This window comes from Pristis pectinata, chromosome 8 (genome assembly GCF_009764475.1).
Source record: "Pristis pectinata isolate sPriPec2 chromosome 8, sPriPec2.1.pri, whole genome shotgun sequence".
Classification (NCBI taxonomy): domain Eukaryota; kingdom Metazoa; phylum Chordata; class Chondrichthyes; order Rhinopristiformes; family Pristidae; genus Pristis; species Pristis pectinata.
In genome coordinates this window covers 21,606,892-21,627,349 of record NC_067412.1, presented here as the reverse complement: position 1 = coordinate 21,627,349, position 20,458 = coordinate 21,606,892, and the positions used below count along the sequence as shown (strand labels likewise).

Genomic DNA, 20,458 nt, shown 5'->3' with positions numbered 1-20,458 from the left:
TTTTATTTAATTTCTTTAGATCCATAGAGTTGTACAGCATAGAAACAGGCCCTTTGGCCTGTCAATGCCGACCATCATGCCTATCTATACTAATCCCACTTGCCTGCATTAATTCTATATCCCTCTTTGCCTTGTTCATTCAAATACCAATGTTGTTACTTTTCTTGCCTCTGCCAACTCCTCTGGCAGCTCATTTCGGATACCAATTACTCTTTGTGAGAAAAATAAACCCTCAGATCTTCTTTAAACCTCCTTCCTCTCACCTTAAACCAATGTCCTATAGTTTTAGACACCCCTAACGTGGGAAACAGACTGTGGCTATTTACCTTATCTATGCCTCTCTTGATTTTATATACCTTATTAATTTAAATGTCATCATTTTAATTTTAAGTGTTTAGTGCCATATTTTAGAAAACAAAATAATTAATTTAAATGTATTTACTTTTTTTTAAAGAATAGTTCCCACTGTATTTGACAGAGTCATAAACATTCAATTTTAGTGAACACTTTGATAGTTGGTGAGCGGGAGGATTAGTGGGAACAGGGGCCAGGCCTTCAAAGCCTGTCAAGGCCTTTGTGTAAGTGCAGATGGTTCGTTGTACTGGTACAGGCCCTACACTGCATTTCGCCATACCAAATGTGGTGGGAATCAATTTCCTAGTGGTGCCCAGGATACAACATGGTCCAAAGGCAGGCAGCAAACTTGAAGATTCCCCCATTAGGATCTATCAGATGGCAGTGAGCCCCCATCTCTTTGTCTCTGATGGCCAGTCACTCAGATACCACCATTATTCTTCAGGCCTTCTCCGCAACTTCTAAGATCTGTGGAGGAGCACTTTTGGTTCTCTGCCTCTCACAGGTGGTCTGTACTCTCTTCTGGAAGAAAGGAAAGGAGACCAGAGTCATCATATGTTGAAACCATGAAAAACATTTGTTGCTAGTAATGCAAAGGGAGAGGATAACATTGTATACAGATGAGGTTCAATATTATTGGTTACTGGACAGATGGCACTGTTCAGAAGAAAGGGATGGGTTTACCTGCAAAGTGATAATATCTGGAGAATGACACATCTCACGTGCATATTTTTTGGGCAGGCATGGTAGTGTAGCAGTTAGCATAATGTTATTACGGTGCCAGCGACCTGGGTTCAATTCCCGCTGCTGTCTGTAAGGAGTTTGTACGTTCTCCCCGTGTCTGTGTGGGTTTCTTCCAGGTGCTCCAGTTTCCTCCCACATTCCAAAGACATACGGGTTAGGAAGTTGTGGGTATGCTACATTGGCATCGGAAGCGTGGCAACACTTGCGGGCTGCCCCCAGAACGCTCTACGCAAAAGATGCATTTCACTGTGTGTTTTGATGTACATGTGACTAATAAAGAAATCTTACCTTATCAATGGACTTAAGATAACAGAGCAAGGAGGTTGGAGTGATGAGTTCATCAGAATGTGGATGAATTTACTACACTGCTCAACCTTTCTGATTTATTGAGGTAGTTAAACAGCTTTGGCACTGGATCCAAGAAACTGACACTAAGGTCCACTGGCTGCTTCTGATGGCAACCTCCAGTATTACTTCCTTGGTTTCACTGGCAATCTTCTTCCTTCAGTCAGCCAGGGAAGAGGGTGTGCCTACCTTACCTTCTAGTACCACCGAGATAGCCAGCAATGAGGCATTCTGAAAGTCTTTGCTTGTCTGCACTACATAATCTTCCTTCTCTGCATTGTGGAGGGATTTTAAATTCAGTTAAGAATCTTGGGTTAAGAAGCTGGCACTAGTAATGGCGACTGTGAAACTACTGAAATTGTTGTAAACCCTTCTTCTGGTTCATAAATATCCATTGAGGAGGAACATTTGCTTTCCTTACCTTGTCTGGTCTATTCTTGACTGCAGACCCAACATAATGCGAGTGGCTCTCAGCAGCCCTCTGCCTTCATTGAATGCATAAATTCTTTTGGGCATCCTGATGATGTGGAAAGCTCCATGTAAGTGGAAGGCTCTCTTTTCATTTGGCATAGGAAACCTTTCAACTTTCATCTGAATTGATAGATATTTCAATGCTTCAGGCTACCTGTGCCACATATTCTCAGAAGCTTTTTCTCTCTGCTGGTATGGATCTTCAAAATGGTAACAATATACAGCAAGAACCACCTTAGACAATCTGGCTGAATAAAATTATACACTTGTCTTCACATTTAGGAAGTGGGCCTGACTCACAAGGCCAGCATTTATGGACCATTCCTAATTGCCCTTGAGAAGGTGACTGAGGGCTGCCTTCTTGAACTGCTGCAGTCCTTCTGGTGAAGGTGCTCCCAAAATAATTTTATGAACATAACAAATTGTAGCAGGAGTAGGTCATTTGGCCCCTCATGATAACTCCACGACTCAATAAGATCATGATTTTTTTTTACTTACCCCAAATGGAATTGGGGGGCGGGTATTAACATGGATAGAAAACTGGTTGGCGGATAGGAAACAAAGGGTAGGGCTGAATGGATGTTTCTCAGAATGGCAGGCCGTGACTAGTGGGGTGCGACAGGGCTCGGTGCTGGGACCGCAGCTGTTTACGATCTATGTTGATGATTTAGATGAAGGCATTGTGAATAACATTAGCAAGTTTGCTGATGATACAAAGTTGGGTGGCAGTGCGACATGTGTAGAGGAAGTTAGGAGAATTCAAGGTGATTTGGATAGGTTGGGTAAGTGGGCAGATACTTGGCAGATGAAGTTTAATGTGGATAAATGTGAGGTTATCCACTTTGGGAGTAGGAACAGGAAGGTGGATTATTATCTGAATGGTGTGGAGTTAGGTAAGGGGGAAATACAAAGGGATCTAGGAGTCCTTGTTCATCAGTCACTGAAAGTGAATGAGCAAGTGCAGCAGGCAGTGATGAAGGCTAATGGAATGTTGGCCTGTATTACAAGGGGAATTGAGTACAAAAGCAAAGAGATTCTTTTGCATTTGTACAGGGCCCTGGTGAGACCACTCCTGGAGTATTGTGTACAGTTTTGGTCTCCAGGGTTAAGGAAGGGTATCCTGGCTATAGAGGGCGTGCAGCGTAGGTTTACGAGGTTAATTCCGGGGATGTCGGGACTGTCTTATGCTGAGGGGTTGGAGAGACTGGGATTGTACACGCTGGAATTGAGAAGATTGAGAGGGGATCTGATTGAAACATACAGGATTATTAAGGGATTGGACAAGATAGAGACAGGAAATATGTTCTAGATGTTGGGGAAGTCCAAGACCAGGGGGCATGATTTAAGAATAAGGGCTAGGCCATTTAGGACAGAGGGGAGGAAAAACTTCTTCTCCCAGAGGGTTGTGAATTTGTGGAATGCACTGCCTCACAGGGCAGTGGAAGCCAATTCTTTGGGCACTTTCAAGAAGGAGCTAGATAGGTTTCTTATAGATAGGGGAATCAAGGGATATGGGGACAAGGCAGGAACAGGATATTGATTGTTGAGGATAAGCCATGATCTCAAAATGGCGGTGCAGACTCAAAGGGCCGAATGGTCTACTTCTGCTCCTATTGTCTATTGTCTAAATCCCTTTATTCCCTTAATATCTCAATATCTATTGAGCAGGGTTTCAGGATTCAGAGTTGATGATAAAGGAACTGTGATATATTTCCAACACAGGATGGTGTGTGACTTGTAGGGGAACCTGAATATAGGGGTGTTCCCACGTACCTGCTGGCCTTGTCCTTGGTGACAGAGGTCACAAGTTCGGGAAGTGGAGCTGAGATTCAGGTAACTTTGCAGGTCAATCTTTGTGTGGAGGTGATTCTAAAAACTTATGTTTATCTTTAGATATATTTTTCTTTCTAGTTGTTTTAAGAAAATTTGTCAGTCATTGAGCCTATTTGATGTTAAAAGGGAAGTAATGGATATTGGTCTCATGTGGGAAATTGGACTTGAGGTACAGAATTCACCACAATATTTTGAAGTTATACTGTGGTTAGGAAAATAACTTTGAAATTAATAAAAGTTTAAGTACCAACTTATGAAAGAAAGTATCTTCTAAACTGCAGACTTATTCACAAATAATTCCAACCTATTATGTGAATATACTGCAGCTGTATTTTGCCATCTAGTGGACAAATGGAGTATTTTTAAAATATGAAATAGGATCTTTAATTAGGTTAAAAGAAAATTGGAAGTAGTTTAAGGATGGTTGTTGGATGACATTTCTCTCCATACTGAAGTACTCTGTGTAAAAGCTCATTATCTGGTCAAGTCTATCTGCTAGATTGATATATCCATTGGTTCTCCCACAGACATCATTATTAAACTATTCAAAAAAAAACATGTAATGCACTACAATGAAAACTTTTCCAAGACACAAGGACAAATGAAACAGTTTAACTCTGGAAAATCCAACTATAGCTGCTCTAGAGAATCAGAAGTACAAAATGGAAATCTAAAACAAAGGGATTAAATACTGCAATGCCTATCAACATCTAAAAAAAGCAAGAGATTTCTTTTTAATTTCAAAAGTATACTTTATCCATAAAAATATATACAAGAAATGCAATGCAATCAGTGCATATCTTTCTTTACATTCATTGTGCCATCAAATCAATACATACTCTTACAAAGCAGCAATGCCACTCATGTTAAACAATGAACCCTTTAAGTGTTTGAGAGGTTGTTACACAGGACCCAGCACTTTGGTGTTCAGTGGCAGCAAGGCCCCAAACTGTGGTCCTTCACAACAGTGCATCCCTCAACATGTAGTCCTGCATCCTGGAATGCACCAGCTGGCAGCTTTGCTTACGAACATCTCTCTGCACTGGAATACCATCAAGTTTCCCGTATACCAAAATGCGTCTTTCACGCAGTTGATGATCTTCCAGTCTTCCAGCAGCAGTTGATGTTTGTCTTGGTATTTGTCCCTGGGAACAGCCTATAAATCAGAGAGTCCTCTGTTAGGTAGCTGCTAAAGGGAATATTGTGCTTGTAAGTGCAGTGACTGTTGTGTTGTAGGAAATGTTGCAGTCAGTTCATATCTAGCACTCTCCCATGTACAGCAAAATGATAATGACTAGTTTTTAGTGGTGTTAATTTGTGACAAATATTAACCAGGACACCAAGGATCTTCACTACTTGAGAGAGCATTGGTTTAATTCTCATTTGAATGACAGCAATTCTCTGAGTACAATGCTGAAGTGATTACCTCTCCAGCCAGGTGTTAGATTTTGGAAGGAAGGAAAATTCATGAAATCGATGTGTAGTTTAAGTTTTGTGATGAGACAAATACATGGCTATGGTAATAGAAATGTTTAATGGCCTGACAAAGGTTAATAGAATAAGACAATCCTTGTCAATAATTATTTTCTGATTAGCTCTGCATTGTGTGGAGCTTCAAATCATTCTTCCAGCCCTTCGTTATTTTTTGTCTGTGTGGTTCCATCTCTTAAAATTTTCCAGTCAGTGCACCAAATCTTCCTTCAATGATTCCCAAAATGATCGTTCATTGTGCCACACTTCACCCTGCCTCCTTTCACACCTACATGTTCTACCATCTTCCTTACCTCTCCCCTCACCCCCTCCATCTGTGTTATCTTCCATATACCATTCACACTATTCTATTCTAACAGGCACACTCTCAAAAACATTGCATTAATCTACCATTAACATACTGCACTCTTCCTTGCAAGTGTTGAGGACATGCTACAGAGAGATATCATGACTGCTATCAACACACAGAACACATTCCTGCACAACTTCCTATGATGGGAGACCCAACAAGTGAAATCACTACATCATTACGTATATTCCTCTTCATTACACAATACACTGTGTGCACAGTCCATGATGGCTGAATCCAAGGGAATCCCGCAGTATTTTGCAACCTATGTGGGAACAAGGATTGATTTCACTTAAAATACAGTATCATATCCCTGATGCTACAGTGGACAGAAAACTATATGATTTCATTTACGTCACCTGTTGTACCACTGAATGGTCCGTTACTTAGAAATTTAAGGACAACTATCACCAGGTAGCAAAAGAAGCAGAAGCCATACCTTGTTCTGATTTCTGGTTTATGCTGTGATATGGAACACTGCTCTGTGACACCACCATTGTGAAGTACAGGAATCTTGTACACTACTCCTAATGAACTTCAGGGATGACATTAAGTTCCCAAAAATACTAAATGTTCAGAGCTCCTTGCTGCCATCACTCCAGTTCCCTCCGCTACCAGAATATACATCTGTGTACTATTCCTTGCTGCCGTCTCGTTGTAGTCGTGCCTCAAAATTATGTAACAATAGAAGACGCAGCAGAACATCCATTTAAAAAAAGTGCTGAACACAAAGCACAGGAAAATTCTTCCACCTTCAAAACCCTTTTGTAAACTTTTTAAACATTGCAACTGTAGACAAAGTAATCAATTTAATGGAGAAAAGTTTCCATTAAATAATGCATGCTTGCCATAACTTGTTGGGCAGGTCTACAAAGTATGTAGATGTGTCATTTTCACAACTGAGTTGAATAATCCTGTTGAAGAATCACATTTTCCTCCTCCTCCTCCTCCTCCCCCCCACCCCCACAGAGTGACCCCTCTCCTCACGCTCCACGCCCCCAGTGTGACCCCTCTTCACACCTCCCCACCCAGTGTGACCCCCCCCCTCCTCACAACCCCCACCGTGAGACACCCCTCCTCATGCCCCCCGCCCACAGTGACCCCATTCCTCACACCTCCCACCCCCTGGGCACTCCACTGGGCAATGAAGTGCCCAATAATACTTACATAAGCAGGCCCATGGAAAATCAAGGATGCATGTCCCGACTGCACCTCCACAGATCCAGACAGGTTGAATAGCCTTGTGTGAATAAGGTGCAGAAAGCACTTCCACTCAGCATTCGGCGTTGGTTGATTTCACTGTTGCTCTCCCACCCACTGAGTTTCAGGGCTGTAGGTGGCAGGTGATTTAATAAATGAGGTCAATGACGCCACTTAATTAAACTTTGACTTTTTATTGACCCAGAACTAACTGTTTTAATGAAACACGCCGGAAACACAGATCTAGCAGCATTTCTGTTCGTTGACCTGACATCAGGCTCCATCACCGAACAAACGCAAGAAGCTCCGCGGGCCCCGCAGGTGCTCAGGTGTGCGGCCGGCGTCAGGTGAGCGCCCATCGTGCGCCAGGTGCTCCCACGGTGACGGCACGCCGGCGTGACGTCACACAGCCCCGTCGACGTCAGAGGGCCTCCTGCGTCAGGGGAGCCGGCTGGCACGGAAGGAGGAAAGTCGGCGGCGAGGCCGAGTCAACGGTCGGTCACCGCGATGGTGCCGCAGCGGGGGGTGTGCTGGTTCCTGGGCCTCCTCGGGCTGATGCTGGAGGACGGTTGGGCTCGGCTGGCTGGTAAGGGAGCGATCGGCGGAGCGCTGTCAGCATGGCAGCTACCCGACCCGATGGTGGCGGGTCCGCTCGGGATCTTATTACCTTCCCCCCCGGTGAACCTGATCGCTCCCTCCCCCCGGGACACGGGGTCGGGCTGGCAGCGCTCGGCGTCTGAGTGCCAACCGTCCTGTAGTGACTAGTCCGGGAGAGCGGGGTTCGTCACAGGGGTGGGGAGGGGAGAAGGGGGCTCATAGTGGGCGGGGGGGGGGGGGGTCCTGAGGAGGGGCTCACACTGTGGGCGGCGGTGAGGGGCGGGGGTCCTGGAGGGGGTTCGGAGTGGCGAGGGATCCTGAGGAGGGGGTTCGGAGTGGCGAGGGATCCTGAGGAGGGGGTTCGGAGTGGCGAGGGATCCTGAGGAGGGGGTTCGGAGGGGCGAGGGGTCCTGAGGAGGGGGTTCAGAGTGGCGAGGGGTCCTGAGGAGGGGGTTCAGAGTGGCGAGGGGTCCTGAGGAGGGGGTTCAGAGTGGCAGGGGGTCCTGAGGAGGGGGTTCAGTGGTGGCGGGGGGTCCTGAGGAGGGGGTTCACAGTGGCGTGGGGTTGTGAGGAAGGGGGGGTCACAATGGGTGGGGGGGGCGTGAGAAGGGGGTCACACTGTGGGCAGGAGGGTCCTGAGGAGGGGGTTCACACTGTGGGCCGGTGGGGAGGTTCGTGAGGAGGGAGGTCACAATGGGCAGGGGGGCATGAGAAAGGGGTCAAACTGGGTTGGGGGCATGAGGAGGGGGCTCACACTGCGGGTGGGGGTATGTGAAGAGGGAGCTCAGTGGGCGGAGGGGTATGAAGAGTGTGGTCACACTCTGGGCAGGGGGGTGAGTGAGTGGGGGTTGGCAAACTGTGGGAGTGGTGGGTGGGGTGGCCACACGGGTGGGGAGGTGGTTTGAGCTAGTGGGGGTTGGCCATTGGCCACCTTAGATGTGGCGGGGGGGAGGGGAGAGAGTGAGTGGGAGGTGGCCTCTGTGATCTGAGACTACAGAGTTATATTGTTGACTGTGAAGTGACAACCAGTGGCCAACTTGGAGCCCCTGGCCTGTCTCTGTATCCTCAAAAATAGGTGGTGAATGATTTTATATATTTATCTGACTTGTATAGTAAAGCTCCAATAGTCTGGCATCTGATTGTTTGGAAATCTGATGGTTTCGCATGTACCTTAGTCTGAAATGTGAGCCAGGGGTCCAGGATGCATGTGGGGTGTGCAGCCAGAGCCAGGGGTTCAGAGTGCGGCTGGGGCTGGATTCCTGACTGTGTGTCAGAGATGTGGCTGGGGTTGGGCTCTGGAACACTGGGGGTCAGGAGCCTGGGTAGGTTTGTCGCTGGAGCCAGAGAATGCAGTACTTGTATTTTTCCTGTTTCCCTTTAAACTCACAGGGTTCACTGGAAAACTTATTATACTGCTGTGCGACATTTTTTTAAAAAAGGTGAAATAAAAGGGTTTTTTGGATAATACTAGGAGTAACATTCAGTAAGTTGGAAAATCTATTAGTCTGTCCACCAAAGTCCCAAGATTGCAGAATTGCTTTTCAAATAGTAGTAGCCTAATGGTGATTCTGAACATTGCAAAGTGCCTCTGACAGCATTTATCTTGCATCTAGACTTGTTGCAGCCCTCAGGGCTCAGTACTATTATGCACACTCATAACAATGCTGTGCTTTGTCTTTGTTTCTCTATTATCACCAACTAAAGTTTTAAGTACAGTTATTTTCAAGGAAGTTTTCCTGTTTTTGTCCCATTTTCCTGAAACAGATTAGATCTGATTCAAAGTCTCCAAGTTAGAATGGTGAAGAATGCAGTTATGAAAATTAATCTTCATTGTTTAAAATTGTATTGGTTTATTATTGTCATGTACCGAGGTACAGTGAAAAGCTTGTCTTACAAACCTATCGTACAGGTCAATTCATCACACAGTGCAGTTACATTGAGTCAGTATAGAGTGCATTGAGGTAGTACAGGTAAAAACAATAACAGTACAGAGTAAAGTGTCACAGCTACAGAGAAAGTGCAGTGCAATAAGGTGCGAGGTCACAACAGGGTAGATCGTGAGGTCATAGTCCATCTCATTGTATAAGGGAGCTGTTTAATAGTCTTATCACAGTGGGGTAGAAGCTGTCCTTAAGTGTGGTGGTACGTGCCCTCAGGCTCCTGTGTCTTCGACCCGATGGAAGAGGAGAGATGAGAGAATGTCCTAGGTGGGTGGGGTCTTTGATTATGCTGGCTGCTTCACCAAGACAGCGAGAGGTAAAGACAGAGTCCAAGGAGGGGAGGCTGGTGTCTGTAATGCGCTGGACTGTGTCCACAACTCTCTGCAGTTTCTTGCTGTCCTGGGCAGAGCAGTTGCCGTACCAAGCCGTGATACATCCAGATAGGATGCTTTCTGTGGTGCATCAATAAAAGTTGGTGAGAGTCAAAGGGGACAAACCAAACTTCTTTACCCTCCTGAGGAAGTAGAGGCGCTGGTGAGCTTTCTTGGCTGTGGCATCTACGTGATTTGACCAGGACAGGCTGTTGGTGATGTTCAGTCCCAGGAACTTGAAGCTCTCAACCCTCTCAACCTCAGCACCATTGATGTAGACAGGTGCATGTACACCACCCCCTTTCCTGAAGCCAATGACCAGCTCTTTTGTTGACATTGAGAGCAAGAATGCTATGAGAGGAGTGTTGCAAAAAAAGACAACACAAAAATCAAGACCAGGACTAGGTTCAATAAGATGATGGTTGATCTAGCCTTGGCCTCAAACCACATCTCTGCACTCTCTTCATATTCCTTGATTGCCTTTTTTAATTTAAATGTCTGTCAATCTCCACTTTGAATGTTTTCAGTGACTCTGCCTCTGCAACTCTCTGTGATAGAGAATTCCAAAGGTGCATGCCCCTCTGAGAGGAGAAGTTCTGTCCTATCTTCCTGAAATGGGCAACCACTTATTCAGGAACTATGTCCCCTAGTTCACAGAGAAATGCTCTTCTCAGCATCCACCTTGTCAAACTTCATCAGAATCTTTGTGCTTCAGTAAGATTACCTCTCATTCTTTTTCCAGTGTGAGTAGGTCCAACCAGTTCAAAGATTCTTAGCACGCAAGCCCCTTCTTTCCCTGAATCAAGCTGGTGAACCTTCTCTGCACTGTCTCCAACATAAGCACGACCTTCCTTAAATATGGAGAACAAAACTACACTGTATTCCAAAATTCCAACTGTGATCTTGCCAATGCCCTGCAATATTGTGTTTCATGTACAGGGACTCCCAGATCTTTTCTGTACTGCAACATTTTGTGGTCTCTCACTGTTTAAATAAGTTTTCTTTTCATTCTCCTATGCCAAGTGGATAACCTTGCATTTCCCATTGATCTGTACAAACGGTATGCAAGTTTTTCACTGCACCTCGGTACAAGTGACAATAATAAACCAATACCAATTATATTCCATCAGCTAGCTTCTTGCCTCCTCACTTAACTAATCTATAATCCTTTTGAAGGCTTGTAGTGACTCCTCACAGCTTGTTGTCCTACTTATCTTTGTATCATTGGCAAACTTGGCTGCAGTATTCTCAGTCCATCTAACAATATAGATTGTAAATAAATGAGGCCCCCAACACTGATCTGTGTTGGCACCCCGCTGGTTACTGACTGCCAACCCAAAAATGACCCGTTGATACTCTGACTCTTTGTTTTCACTCCCCTATCAATACTACTATATTGCCCCCTAATTTGTACATTCTTGTGCAGTAATGGTTTATGTGGCTTCTTATTGAATGCTTTCTCTCTGAAGTGAGACAAAGTACAAAGAAAACATTGGGAACCTCTGCTCCAAAAGAAGAGTGTGTTTGAAGAGATGCATACATTTTTGCTTCCCTTTCCTATTTATTTCTCAACTTTGTTATCTTCGATCAACTATCAAACCCATACCCATCTTTCCCACAAATCTAATCTAGTTTCTATCCCTGCCACAGCAAGGGAAAAATAGATAGAGTCAGGTGGGGGAGGGTAATAAATATAGTGGTGGGATGGAAAAGGTGAACAAAGGGGGAGTGAACCTAGGTAGATCAGGGGGAAAGGAACATGGGTGTGTGGGTTATCTGAACTTGAAAAATACAGTGTTAATACCATTGGGTTGTAGGGTACCTAAGTGGAAAATGAAGAGTTGTTTTCCAGTGTACACTTGACCTCACCATAGCAGCTGAGAAGGCTGAGGACAGACAGGTCAGTGTGGGAAAGGGGGTTGAAATGACATGTAGTCTGAAGCTCATGATAGCCCTTGCAGGTGGACCGTGTGATCCACAAAACAGTCACCTAGTCTACATTTGGTCTCACCGATGTAGAGGAGGCCACATTGAAAGCACTGAATGCAAGAGATCCTCACCTGGAAGGGCTATTTAGGTCCCTGTATGGTGGTGAGGGAGGAGGTGTTGAGAGACGTACTGCACCTATGATGGTTGCAGGGGAAAGTGCCAGGGGATGGGGAGGTGTGCCTGGGGATGGATGAGTGAACCAGTGAGTCACAGAGAGAGTAGTTTCTGCGGAAAACAGAAAAGTGGGGGAGAAGGGTAGATGAGGCTGATGGTGGAATCACATCGCAGCTCGTAGATATGGCAATGAATAGTATGCTGGATGCAGAGGCTAGTGGGGTGAAAGGTGAAGATGCATGGGTGCCTTCTGTCTGGGGTGCGTGGGGGGGGGCAGTGGTAAGAGCAGACAACCAGGAAATGGAGGAAATGCGAGTGAGGGCTCTTCAGCTATGGTAGAGGGGAAGCCCTGTTTCTTGAAAATGGACATTTCAGATATTCTAGAATGGAAAGCCTCTTCTTAAGAACAGATGCGATGGAGAAACTTGCAGGAGACAGGGTGGGAGGAGGTGTAGTCAGGATAGCTGTGGGAGTCGGTGGGTTTATAGTAGATATCGATGGATAATCTGTCTCCTGAGATGGAGACAGACTGATTCAGATAAAGGAGAGATATCAGAAATAGTTCAAGTGAATTTGAGGGCAGGAAGGAAGTTAGTAGCAAAAGTGATAAAATTGACAAGTCCAGCACAAATGCAGCACCAATGCAGTTGTCACTTTAGTGGAAAAAGAGTTGGGAAGGGGTAATGTAAAATAATCTGAAAGGCTGCCAATGATATTGGGATCCTAGTTATATAGAATGCATATATTTGTATCTTATTGTAATAGTTTTCTAAAAATATGATAAACATTAATGCATAGAGTGCAGTGCAAAGAAGATTTTCCTTGATATGGTGTGGATTGTTACCTGCTCTATATAACTGAAGATGATGTATTTATATTCCATTGGCAGGTGTTATGAACCAGCAACGAAAGAAACACACTGAGTCATGATTCGGTGTTAAAAACTACTTTACTAATAGCTACTTATGATAATAAGAAAAATAAAAGTAAAAATGTTAAAATGTTAGAAGTAAAAATCTTAAACATTAACCCCAGTTTCTAAACTCGTGTGTGTTTGTGTGTGTGTGTGTGTGTGTGTGTGGCAAATTCCCAAACTCCAGGTCCAGGAATGGTTCTTAAAGTTCCAGTCAACAAGCCATAAGGTGAAACATGAGCACAGGCTTCTTCAACAACCACCGTTGTCTGAAGATGAGACGTAGATGTAGAAAGAAAATAGAGAGTAATTACGAAATCCAAATGTTCCACGATGGAACCCAAACAACACCTCAGTGTTTACTCGGTAGTGACTTGCTCACCCTGAAAAGCATCTGAATCGTGGCTGTCCACACAAATACCTGGTTCCCTCCACAGGTTAATGACAAAGTGGACTCCACCGGATTACTTCAAGTAATCCATACGTGGATCGTAGTGACAGACACAGTTATTATTTCTCATCCGTCGATAGAGAAACTAGCAGGCTGGTGTCTCTCTCTTCTCCCTCTCTCTCTCTAACTGACTCCGACTGACTTCTTCAACAACATCCTTTTATCTTCTGTTGACGTAAGCACGCCGCGCGCGCACACACGTGCACACACACACAGCCCTATCTTAAAGGGACATTCACCAATAGTCCGTAACACATGTTTTTTGGTTTCTTTGTAAAATCTAAAGCATTTAATTTTAATTAGGAAAGGAACATATTTTTAAACTTCCACTTTGGTACTGTGAAAAGCTTTGCTATTTTGTTAATACTACTTGTATATCTGTGTATTTTAAATTATCTAAACCACTTGTGCATATAAACTGTTTTCCTTGTCTTAATAGGCCCAACCTATGTATCTGAATATTACTCTCAAGCTCCACAAAAACTTTCTTTGTATAGTTGGTATGGAAGTGCACGTCTATTTGTCTTCCAAGTGCCGGAAAATACTGTGCTAATGAGATGGATTTTACAAGCCTCGAAAGGAAAGGGACCGGAATGCCAAAATATTAATGTTACTGTGTATGTAAAATTTTGCAAACTTGGATATAAAATAATGTTTTATAAGGTCCAAATATAGTAACAATGAAGTATAACCAATAAATTTGAAAGGGCAGACTGAGGAAAGAATTCACAATATTAATAATTAAAGTTGTATTTTATGTAGATGTATATTTCAAGGCCATTCTCTGTAATTTTGTATACAGCTTCATACTTGGTCAACATATATTGTCAAGCGTAAATAGTTTTTGCACAATACTTTTTGATCTAATTTACTTTCTTTTTTTTAAACAGCCATTTTCGGGCAGGTGCCCCTCCAGTAATCAATCCTTTACAAACCAAGTTTGGAATAAACACAGTTGCTCTCCCTTCATTTAACCTCACTATACCATTGTCCAGCGATCAGACCAATACTTTCTTAAACATTTCCAAACCTGTTCCAGGTGACTGGTTTGTAGCTGCACACCTACCAAAAGATGATGGCAAAATTGAAGTAAAGGTATAGTATACAGTTTTGTCTAAAAACCATAGCATTAACATTGGAGTAATTAAAGTTGACTCTTGGAATGATTCTTTCAGCTTGAGATTCTCATTGACAATTCTGCTCAAAGTATTTCCTGCTTATCCTGTTTTGGCATTAAAATTTGTAGAGTTGTTTTTCCTTTCCTCTTGTGGAGAAGATTTTTTTTATACATACTCAGTGACTAAGCACTTTACTGAGTTTTTAAAGTATAATTATGGCCTTGCATGTTGATTCGTCATCCCATTGCACTATATTGCATATTTAAAAAAAACATGCCATACTTGTATATCTTTTCATTTTGTTGTTTTGCCATTTTTTTTGTTGTGTGACTCTTTGTATTCTAACAGAGGACTTGGCATACTTTCCAAGCACCAAAATATAAGAGTGCAGTCTCGACTTATCACAGGTATCGAGGTGCAATTTAACACCCGTGTTAGAAGTGAAACTAATAATTACCTAATTTTGGAATTCTTTTTCTATAGATGCACCCATACAGAATTTGAACAGGTTTTCCCAAAATTTGTCCCACTCGCTCAACTCAATCTCTATTGCTGTATCCCACACTGATTATTTTTAGATCAGAATGCCAGTGGTAGATTGCTGATTCTTTTCTAGAATCTATTGCTCTCTTCTCAGTAATGTCATTGTCCGAGGGACTTGCATAAACAAAGATCTGTTGCATTCTGCTGGGAATATCATTGCCTCCTTGTGACCCTGCAATAAAAATGCACACCAGCTCACCCTGGAGTACAGTTCTGACATTGGCTCTCTCTGGCTTATGGGTCTCACAGACACAACGTGTCGACAGACATTGATTCACTTGGGTGCGGGTCCCACAGGCACTGATTCTACTGACTCTGCTCTGTCATTTAATACACTAATTTCCAATTATAAATCTAATGCAATCTTGAAGTTATTAAATCCAGAGAATTCGACAGTCCTCCTCTTAGTGGAATGTGGTAGGAGCCATGACGTATTTGAGACTGTGACATAATGAAGTGCATTGTATTAAGATTGTATTTTCTTAAAATGTACTGCTCCATAATGACTCTGGTGGGAGAAAATAGTGGCATACAATATTTTAGTGGGCAAGTTGGCAGGATCACCATTAATTTTATGACTTTGTTCTGAAAAATTAATGGTGGAAATGCTTTGTAGTAATTTGCTTTGGCACCTTTTAAGTTTAGAAGTCAACAACTGTGAGATTGCAATTGTACTTTTACAGGTTTTTTTTTCCACTTCCAGATTTCTGATTTTTAAATTGCCATTTAGATTGAACCAGTGTTCTCAGAATTATTAATCCTAGCCTTTGGATTATGATTTCAGTAGTTTAACCCTTGAGCCATCAAATCTGTAACTACATTCATTTATTAATATTTGACTACATCAGATTTACAGGTGTAAACATTTATTTTTCTCCACAGGGCTTCTCTGTCAAGTGCTCCTACATATTTCAGCCACAGATGTTTGTTCAGCGATTGATTAATGTGCCTGTTCTTGAACCAAATACTTCACTTCGGATGACTGTTTCTCTTCTTCATCCGGTTGCACACTTGAAGTAAGTCCTGGTTAGCATCCTTAGATAGTAAATTTTAAATGATCTAAATTGATCACAAATACACTATCTGCTTTGGTTCCCTTCAGAATTTTTATTCCTGAAAATACTGCAGAACTTGCCATTCAGCTAACAAACTGCACTATCAACAACCACGCTGTGGAAGCTTGTCCTGTCCGTCTATTAATAGGATCAAATTCATTACCTAATTCTTACTTGAAGATTCTAAATTGCAATGAAAGTGTAAATTGCAGAAAAATACTGGACTCTCCGCCTTGGATGAAATGGTTGCAAGTCACAGTTGAAAGCAGCAACAATGACTGGATTGTCTCCTTTGACATTGAAGCTTATTTAACAGGTGTGTTCAATTTTGGAATCAGAATTTTTGAGTTTACAGTCAGAGAATCATTGCAGTGGAGGAGGAAGCTAATTTGGCCATCAAGCTAGTCCCAACTCTTTAAGGGCAGTTGTTTCCTTTCAAGCACTTATTGAATTTTGAAGTTAGTTTATATTTCAGATCCTTGTTACTTACCGTGTCATAACAAAAGAGTTTGTTTCCATGTTACCTTTTGGTTTTTTTGCCAGTAACCTTAAATTTGTATCCCTTAGTTCTCTACCCTTCTATCAGTGAGACTGTTTCTATTTATTTACATTGTTTAGGGCTTTTTATGACAATGCACACTGAGCAACTTCCTCTGCTATGAGAAGAATTACACTTCGGTTTATCTTTGTAAATGAAATCCCTCATTCCTCAGAACATTTCCAGTTAATTTTTTATGTATCCAGCCTTCATGTTCTTTGCAAAGTTTGGTGTTTAGAATTGGGCACAATATTCCTCTTGAAGCTGAAACTTTAAGTTTCATCATGACTTTCTCTCTTTTTCTCTTTTGATAATATTTGCAAAGCCCAGAGTGTGGTATGTTTTTAGCTGTTTTTCAACTTGTCCTACCACCTTTAAAGGTTTATTCAAATATACCCTCAGTTCCTGGATCCCGTTTAAAATTGTATACTTTGGATTGTATTGCCTTCCCTTATTATTCCTACCAGTATGTATCATTTTGCACTTCTCCATATTAAATTTCACTTGGCAAAGGCCTGCCTGTTCCACTGACTTTTTTATGTATATTTGAATCACTGTCTTCCTCACCATTTATTGCATTTCCAAATTTTATATCACCTGCAAAACTTGTGCCCAGCAGGTCCAAGTTATTAAAGGGTCAGACTGTGCTGAACTGGTCCTGTTGCAGGATATTGTTGCTCATGGTTCTTGCATTCCTGAGATTTCCTGGGCCATATGCAGAGGCCTCATTTCACTGGAAAAGCATTAAACTAAAACAAAATAATGAATAAAAATTACCTTTCCTTTTGTCTACAGGCCCAGAATCCCTTTTGAACTCAATGGGGTCCTGGCCTGACCTGGTGCAGGATCTGAGTACAATTTCCCAGTATAGATTCTGAGTTTGTTAGTAAATCCTGAACTCAACACATGCCAATAGAACTACTGGCATGGCCAGTGAAATTCTGCCCAATGTGTACTCAGAAGTGGTCTACTGTCCCATGAGAAATGCCTCTGTATACCTTCCTCATGGGTTTCAGTCATGCTGATAAATCCATATTGCGTGACTATATCCCACGTGTTTTGAAGGTACATTGCCATCATTAACCCTCTGACATCTTTTAGAAAACCATACTGGTTTTTCTTCATTAATCTACACTTGTCCATTGAATTTTACTGAGTTGCAGAATGCTAGTAATACAGAATTGAACATTTTCTCATCTGCAATTAATTTTGAATAATGGATCTGTTACTACCAAAACTAAACCAGCCCAAATTTAGGAGATATTGATCTACTATAATTCACACAACATTTCCCACCTACATCTGGAACACCTCGCATGACTTCCACCAGTTTGACAAATTCTGATTCCCTGGACCCCACCACCTCATCTTCACGATGGATTTCTAGTCTATATACACCCCCATGCCCCATCAGGAAGGTCTTAAAACCTTCTGCTTCTTCCTGCAACAAAGATCCAACCAGTTCCCCTCCACTAACATTTTCATCCACCTGGCTGAACTTGGTCTTACCCTGAACAACGTCTCTTTTGACTCCTCCTACTTCCTACAAATCAAAGTTGTAGCCATGTGCCCCTAGCTACACCTATCTTTTCACTGCCTGCATGGAATAGTCCTTGTTCCAAACCTTCTCTGGTAGCACTCCCCAACTTTTTCTCTGTTACATAACTGTAATTGTGCTGCTTCCTGCACTGATTGCAGAACTCGTCAATTTTATCATCCTCAGTACCAACTTCCACCCTGCTCTCAAACTCACTTGGAACATTTCTGACACTTCACTCCCTTTTCTGGATCTCTGTGACTCCATCTCAGGAGATAAACTATCCACTGACATTTACTATAAACCCACTGACTCCCATAGCTACCTGGACTACAGCTCTTCCCATCCTGTCATGTGTAAGGATGCTACCCCTTTCTTCCAGTTTCTCATTACCTTCCACATATGTTCTCTAGATAGTCCTTCCATTCCAGGACATCCAAACTGCCCCCCCCTTTGCGGGAAACAACTTCCCTTCTACTGTAGTTGATGGAACTCTCTCTCACATTTCCTCCATTTTACAGACTTCTCTCACCTCAAGTGCTTCCAAACAGAACAGAGCTTCCCTAGTCTTTGCCTTTCATCCCGGTAGGCTCCACAATCATCACATTATCCTTCGACATTTCCACCAGCTGCAGTGAAATTCCACCACCAGCCACATCTTGTCCTCCCTACCCCTTTCTGCCTTCTGTAGGAACCACTTCCTCTGTGACTCCCTGGTCTGCTCATCCCTCCCCACCCACTTCTTCCTGACCACTGGTACTTTCCCCTGCTACTGCAGGAGGTGCAATATTTGTTCTTGCACCTCCTCCCTCACCACCATCCACGGACCTAAATGGCTCTTCCAGGTAAGGCAAAGATTCATGTACTCCTCCTCCAACCTCATCTACTGCACTTGGTGCTCCCAATGTGGCCGCCTCTATATTGGCGAGACCAAGTGCAGACTAAGTGACCAATTTGCAGAGCATCTGCACTCTGTCTACATTGGCCATCCTGAGCTCCCAGTTGCATGCCATTTCAATTCCCCTTCTCATTTCCAACAATGACCGGTTTATCCTTGGCCTTCTCCACTGCCAGGGTGAGGCCCAATGCAAGCTAGAGGAACAACACTTCACATTCCCCCTGGGTAATCTACAACCCAATGGTATGAACATTGAATTTTCCAATTTCGGGTAACCCTTTCTGTTTTTTATTTTCCATTCCTCTCCTTCAGATACATCTTCAGTCCTCCCATTTTTGTCCTTCTCCCCCTCCTTCCCTTACATCCACCTACTACCCACACACTTTACCCACTGGATCCCCCCCCCCCCCATGTGCTTCTATCTGCCCTTCACCTCTCCAGTAATGGTTCCCATTATCACCTTCCTTATTTATCAGATTCCAGCACCGGTAGCTTTTGTGTTTCCACATCAGCTGTCTCCACCTTCACCCTCCCTTCCCCACACTTGGCTCCATTTGCCTTTTTTGTTTGTCTGCCTCCACCTATCATCCACCTGCCTCTGTCTCCCAACTCCATCCCTCCACCTTCCCTGCCTAGCTCAATCTGCCCATCATCCTTCACCCATCCTCAGTGCATAACTGGCCCCTGTTTCCTTCGCTGTCCACAGCCAATTCTGATGCACGGTCTTGACCTGAAATGTCAACAGTTCCCTTTCCTCCCCACAGATGCTGCTCGATCTGTTAAGTTCCTCCAGCAGGTTATTTGTTGTTCCAGATTCCAGCATCTGCAGTCTTGTGTCTCCACACAACTTTTATATCTAGTTGCAATTTTAGCTGAATTTGATCATTCGTGAAAGGCAGTATCACCTAGTGCCCCAAAGCAATATATTTTCCAAACACAAATTGGCATTTACATTGTACTGTTTCAAAAAGCCTTTTACAGATGAAATCTAATATTAAAATCTACATTTAGCTAAAAATTGGAAAAAATAGACAGGGTGACCTTATCAAACTGGGGTTTTTGGACCCATCTTCTTCAGCCCTTTGCCTCTTCCTCTTATCACCTCCCAGCATCTCGCATCATTCCCACTCTCATCTGGATTCACCTATCCCCCGCCAGCTTGTACTCTTCCCACCCGCACTACCCCCCCCCCCGACCCTTTTATTCTGGCTTCTGCCCTCTCTCTTTCCGGTTCTAATGAAGGATATTGGCCCAAAATGCCGACTGTTCATTTCCCTCTATAGATGCTGCCTGACCTGCTGAGTTCCTCCAGCACTTTGTGTGTTGCTCTAGAATGTCCCACACTTAATGATAAGTTTCAATGACTCCAAAGCATCAGTTGAAGTAAAATTGTGAACAGGTTTTATTTCCTGGTTCTGCAGTCTCTTGTGTCCTCATTTTAATTAATATCAGCTATCCATAATTTCATAACTCAGAATAATCCTTAACAGGATGTTCAATTGAGGGTAATGGAAGGACCAAGAAATCTAGATGGTTTTTTTCATATTTAATATTTGCATTACTTGAATAAAGTGATGTTGTCTACATTTTACAAGTTATCTAAATGT

The 20,458-nt window shown here is 43.1% G+C and overlaps 1 protein-coding gene and 1 long non-coding RNA gene across 3 annotated transcripts in view; one reads left to right on the top strand and one right to left on the bottom strand.

The window, feature by feature from the left end:
• Positions 1-4,474: 4,474 nt before the first annotated feature.
• LOC127573770 (uncharacterized) lies at positions 4,475-7,126 on the bottom strand. Its single transcript, XR_007956815.1, has 2 exons — positions 6,755-7,126; positions 4,475-4,903 (listed from the first exon to the last, which is right to left on the bottom strand). It is a non-coding gene; the product is annotated as an uncharacterized LOC127573770 (long non-coding RNA).
• A 57-nt stretch (positions 7,127-7,183) lies between these two features.
• Positions 7,184-20,458, top strand: part of pgap6 (post-glycosylphosphatidylinositol attachment to proteins 6) — a 32,952-nt gene continuing 19,677 nt past the window's right edge. For both annotated transcript variants that reach the window (XM_052022265.1, XM_052022264.1), the window contains exons 1-5: positions 7,184-7,373; positions 13,602-13,779; positions 14,053-14,257; positions 15,706-15,839; positions 15,926-16,194. In XM_052022265.1, coding sequence (XP_051878225.1) covers positions 7,295-7,373; positions 13,602-13,779; positions 14,053-14,257; positions 15,706-15,839; positions 15,926-16,194 — 865 coding nt within the window. In that variant the 5' untranslated portion in view covers positions 7,184-7,294. The remainder of the gene's footprint in view (positions 7,374-13,601; positions 13,780-14,052; positions 14,258-15,705; positions 15,840-15,925; positions 16,195-20,458) is intronic.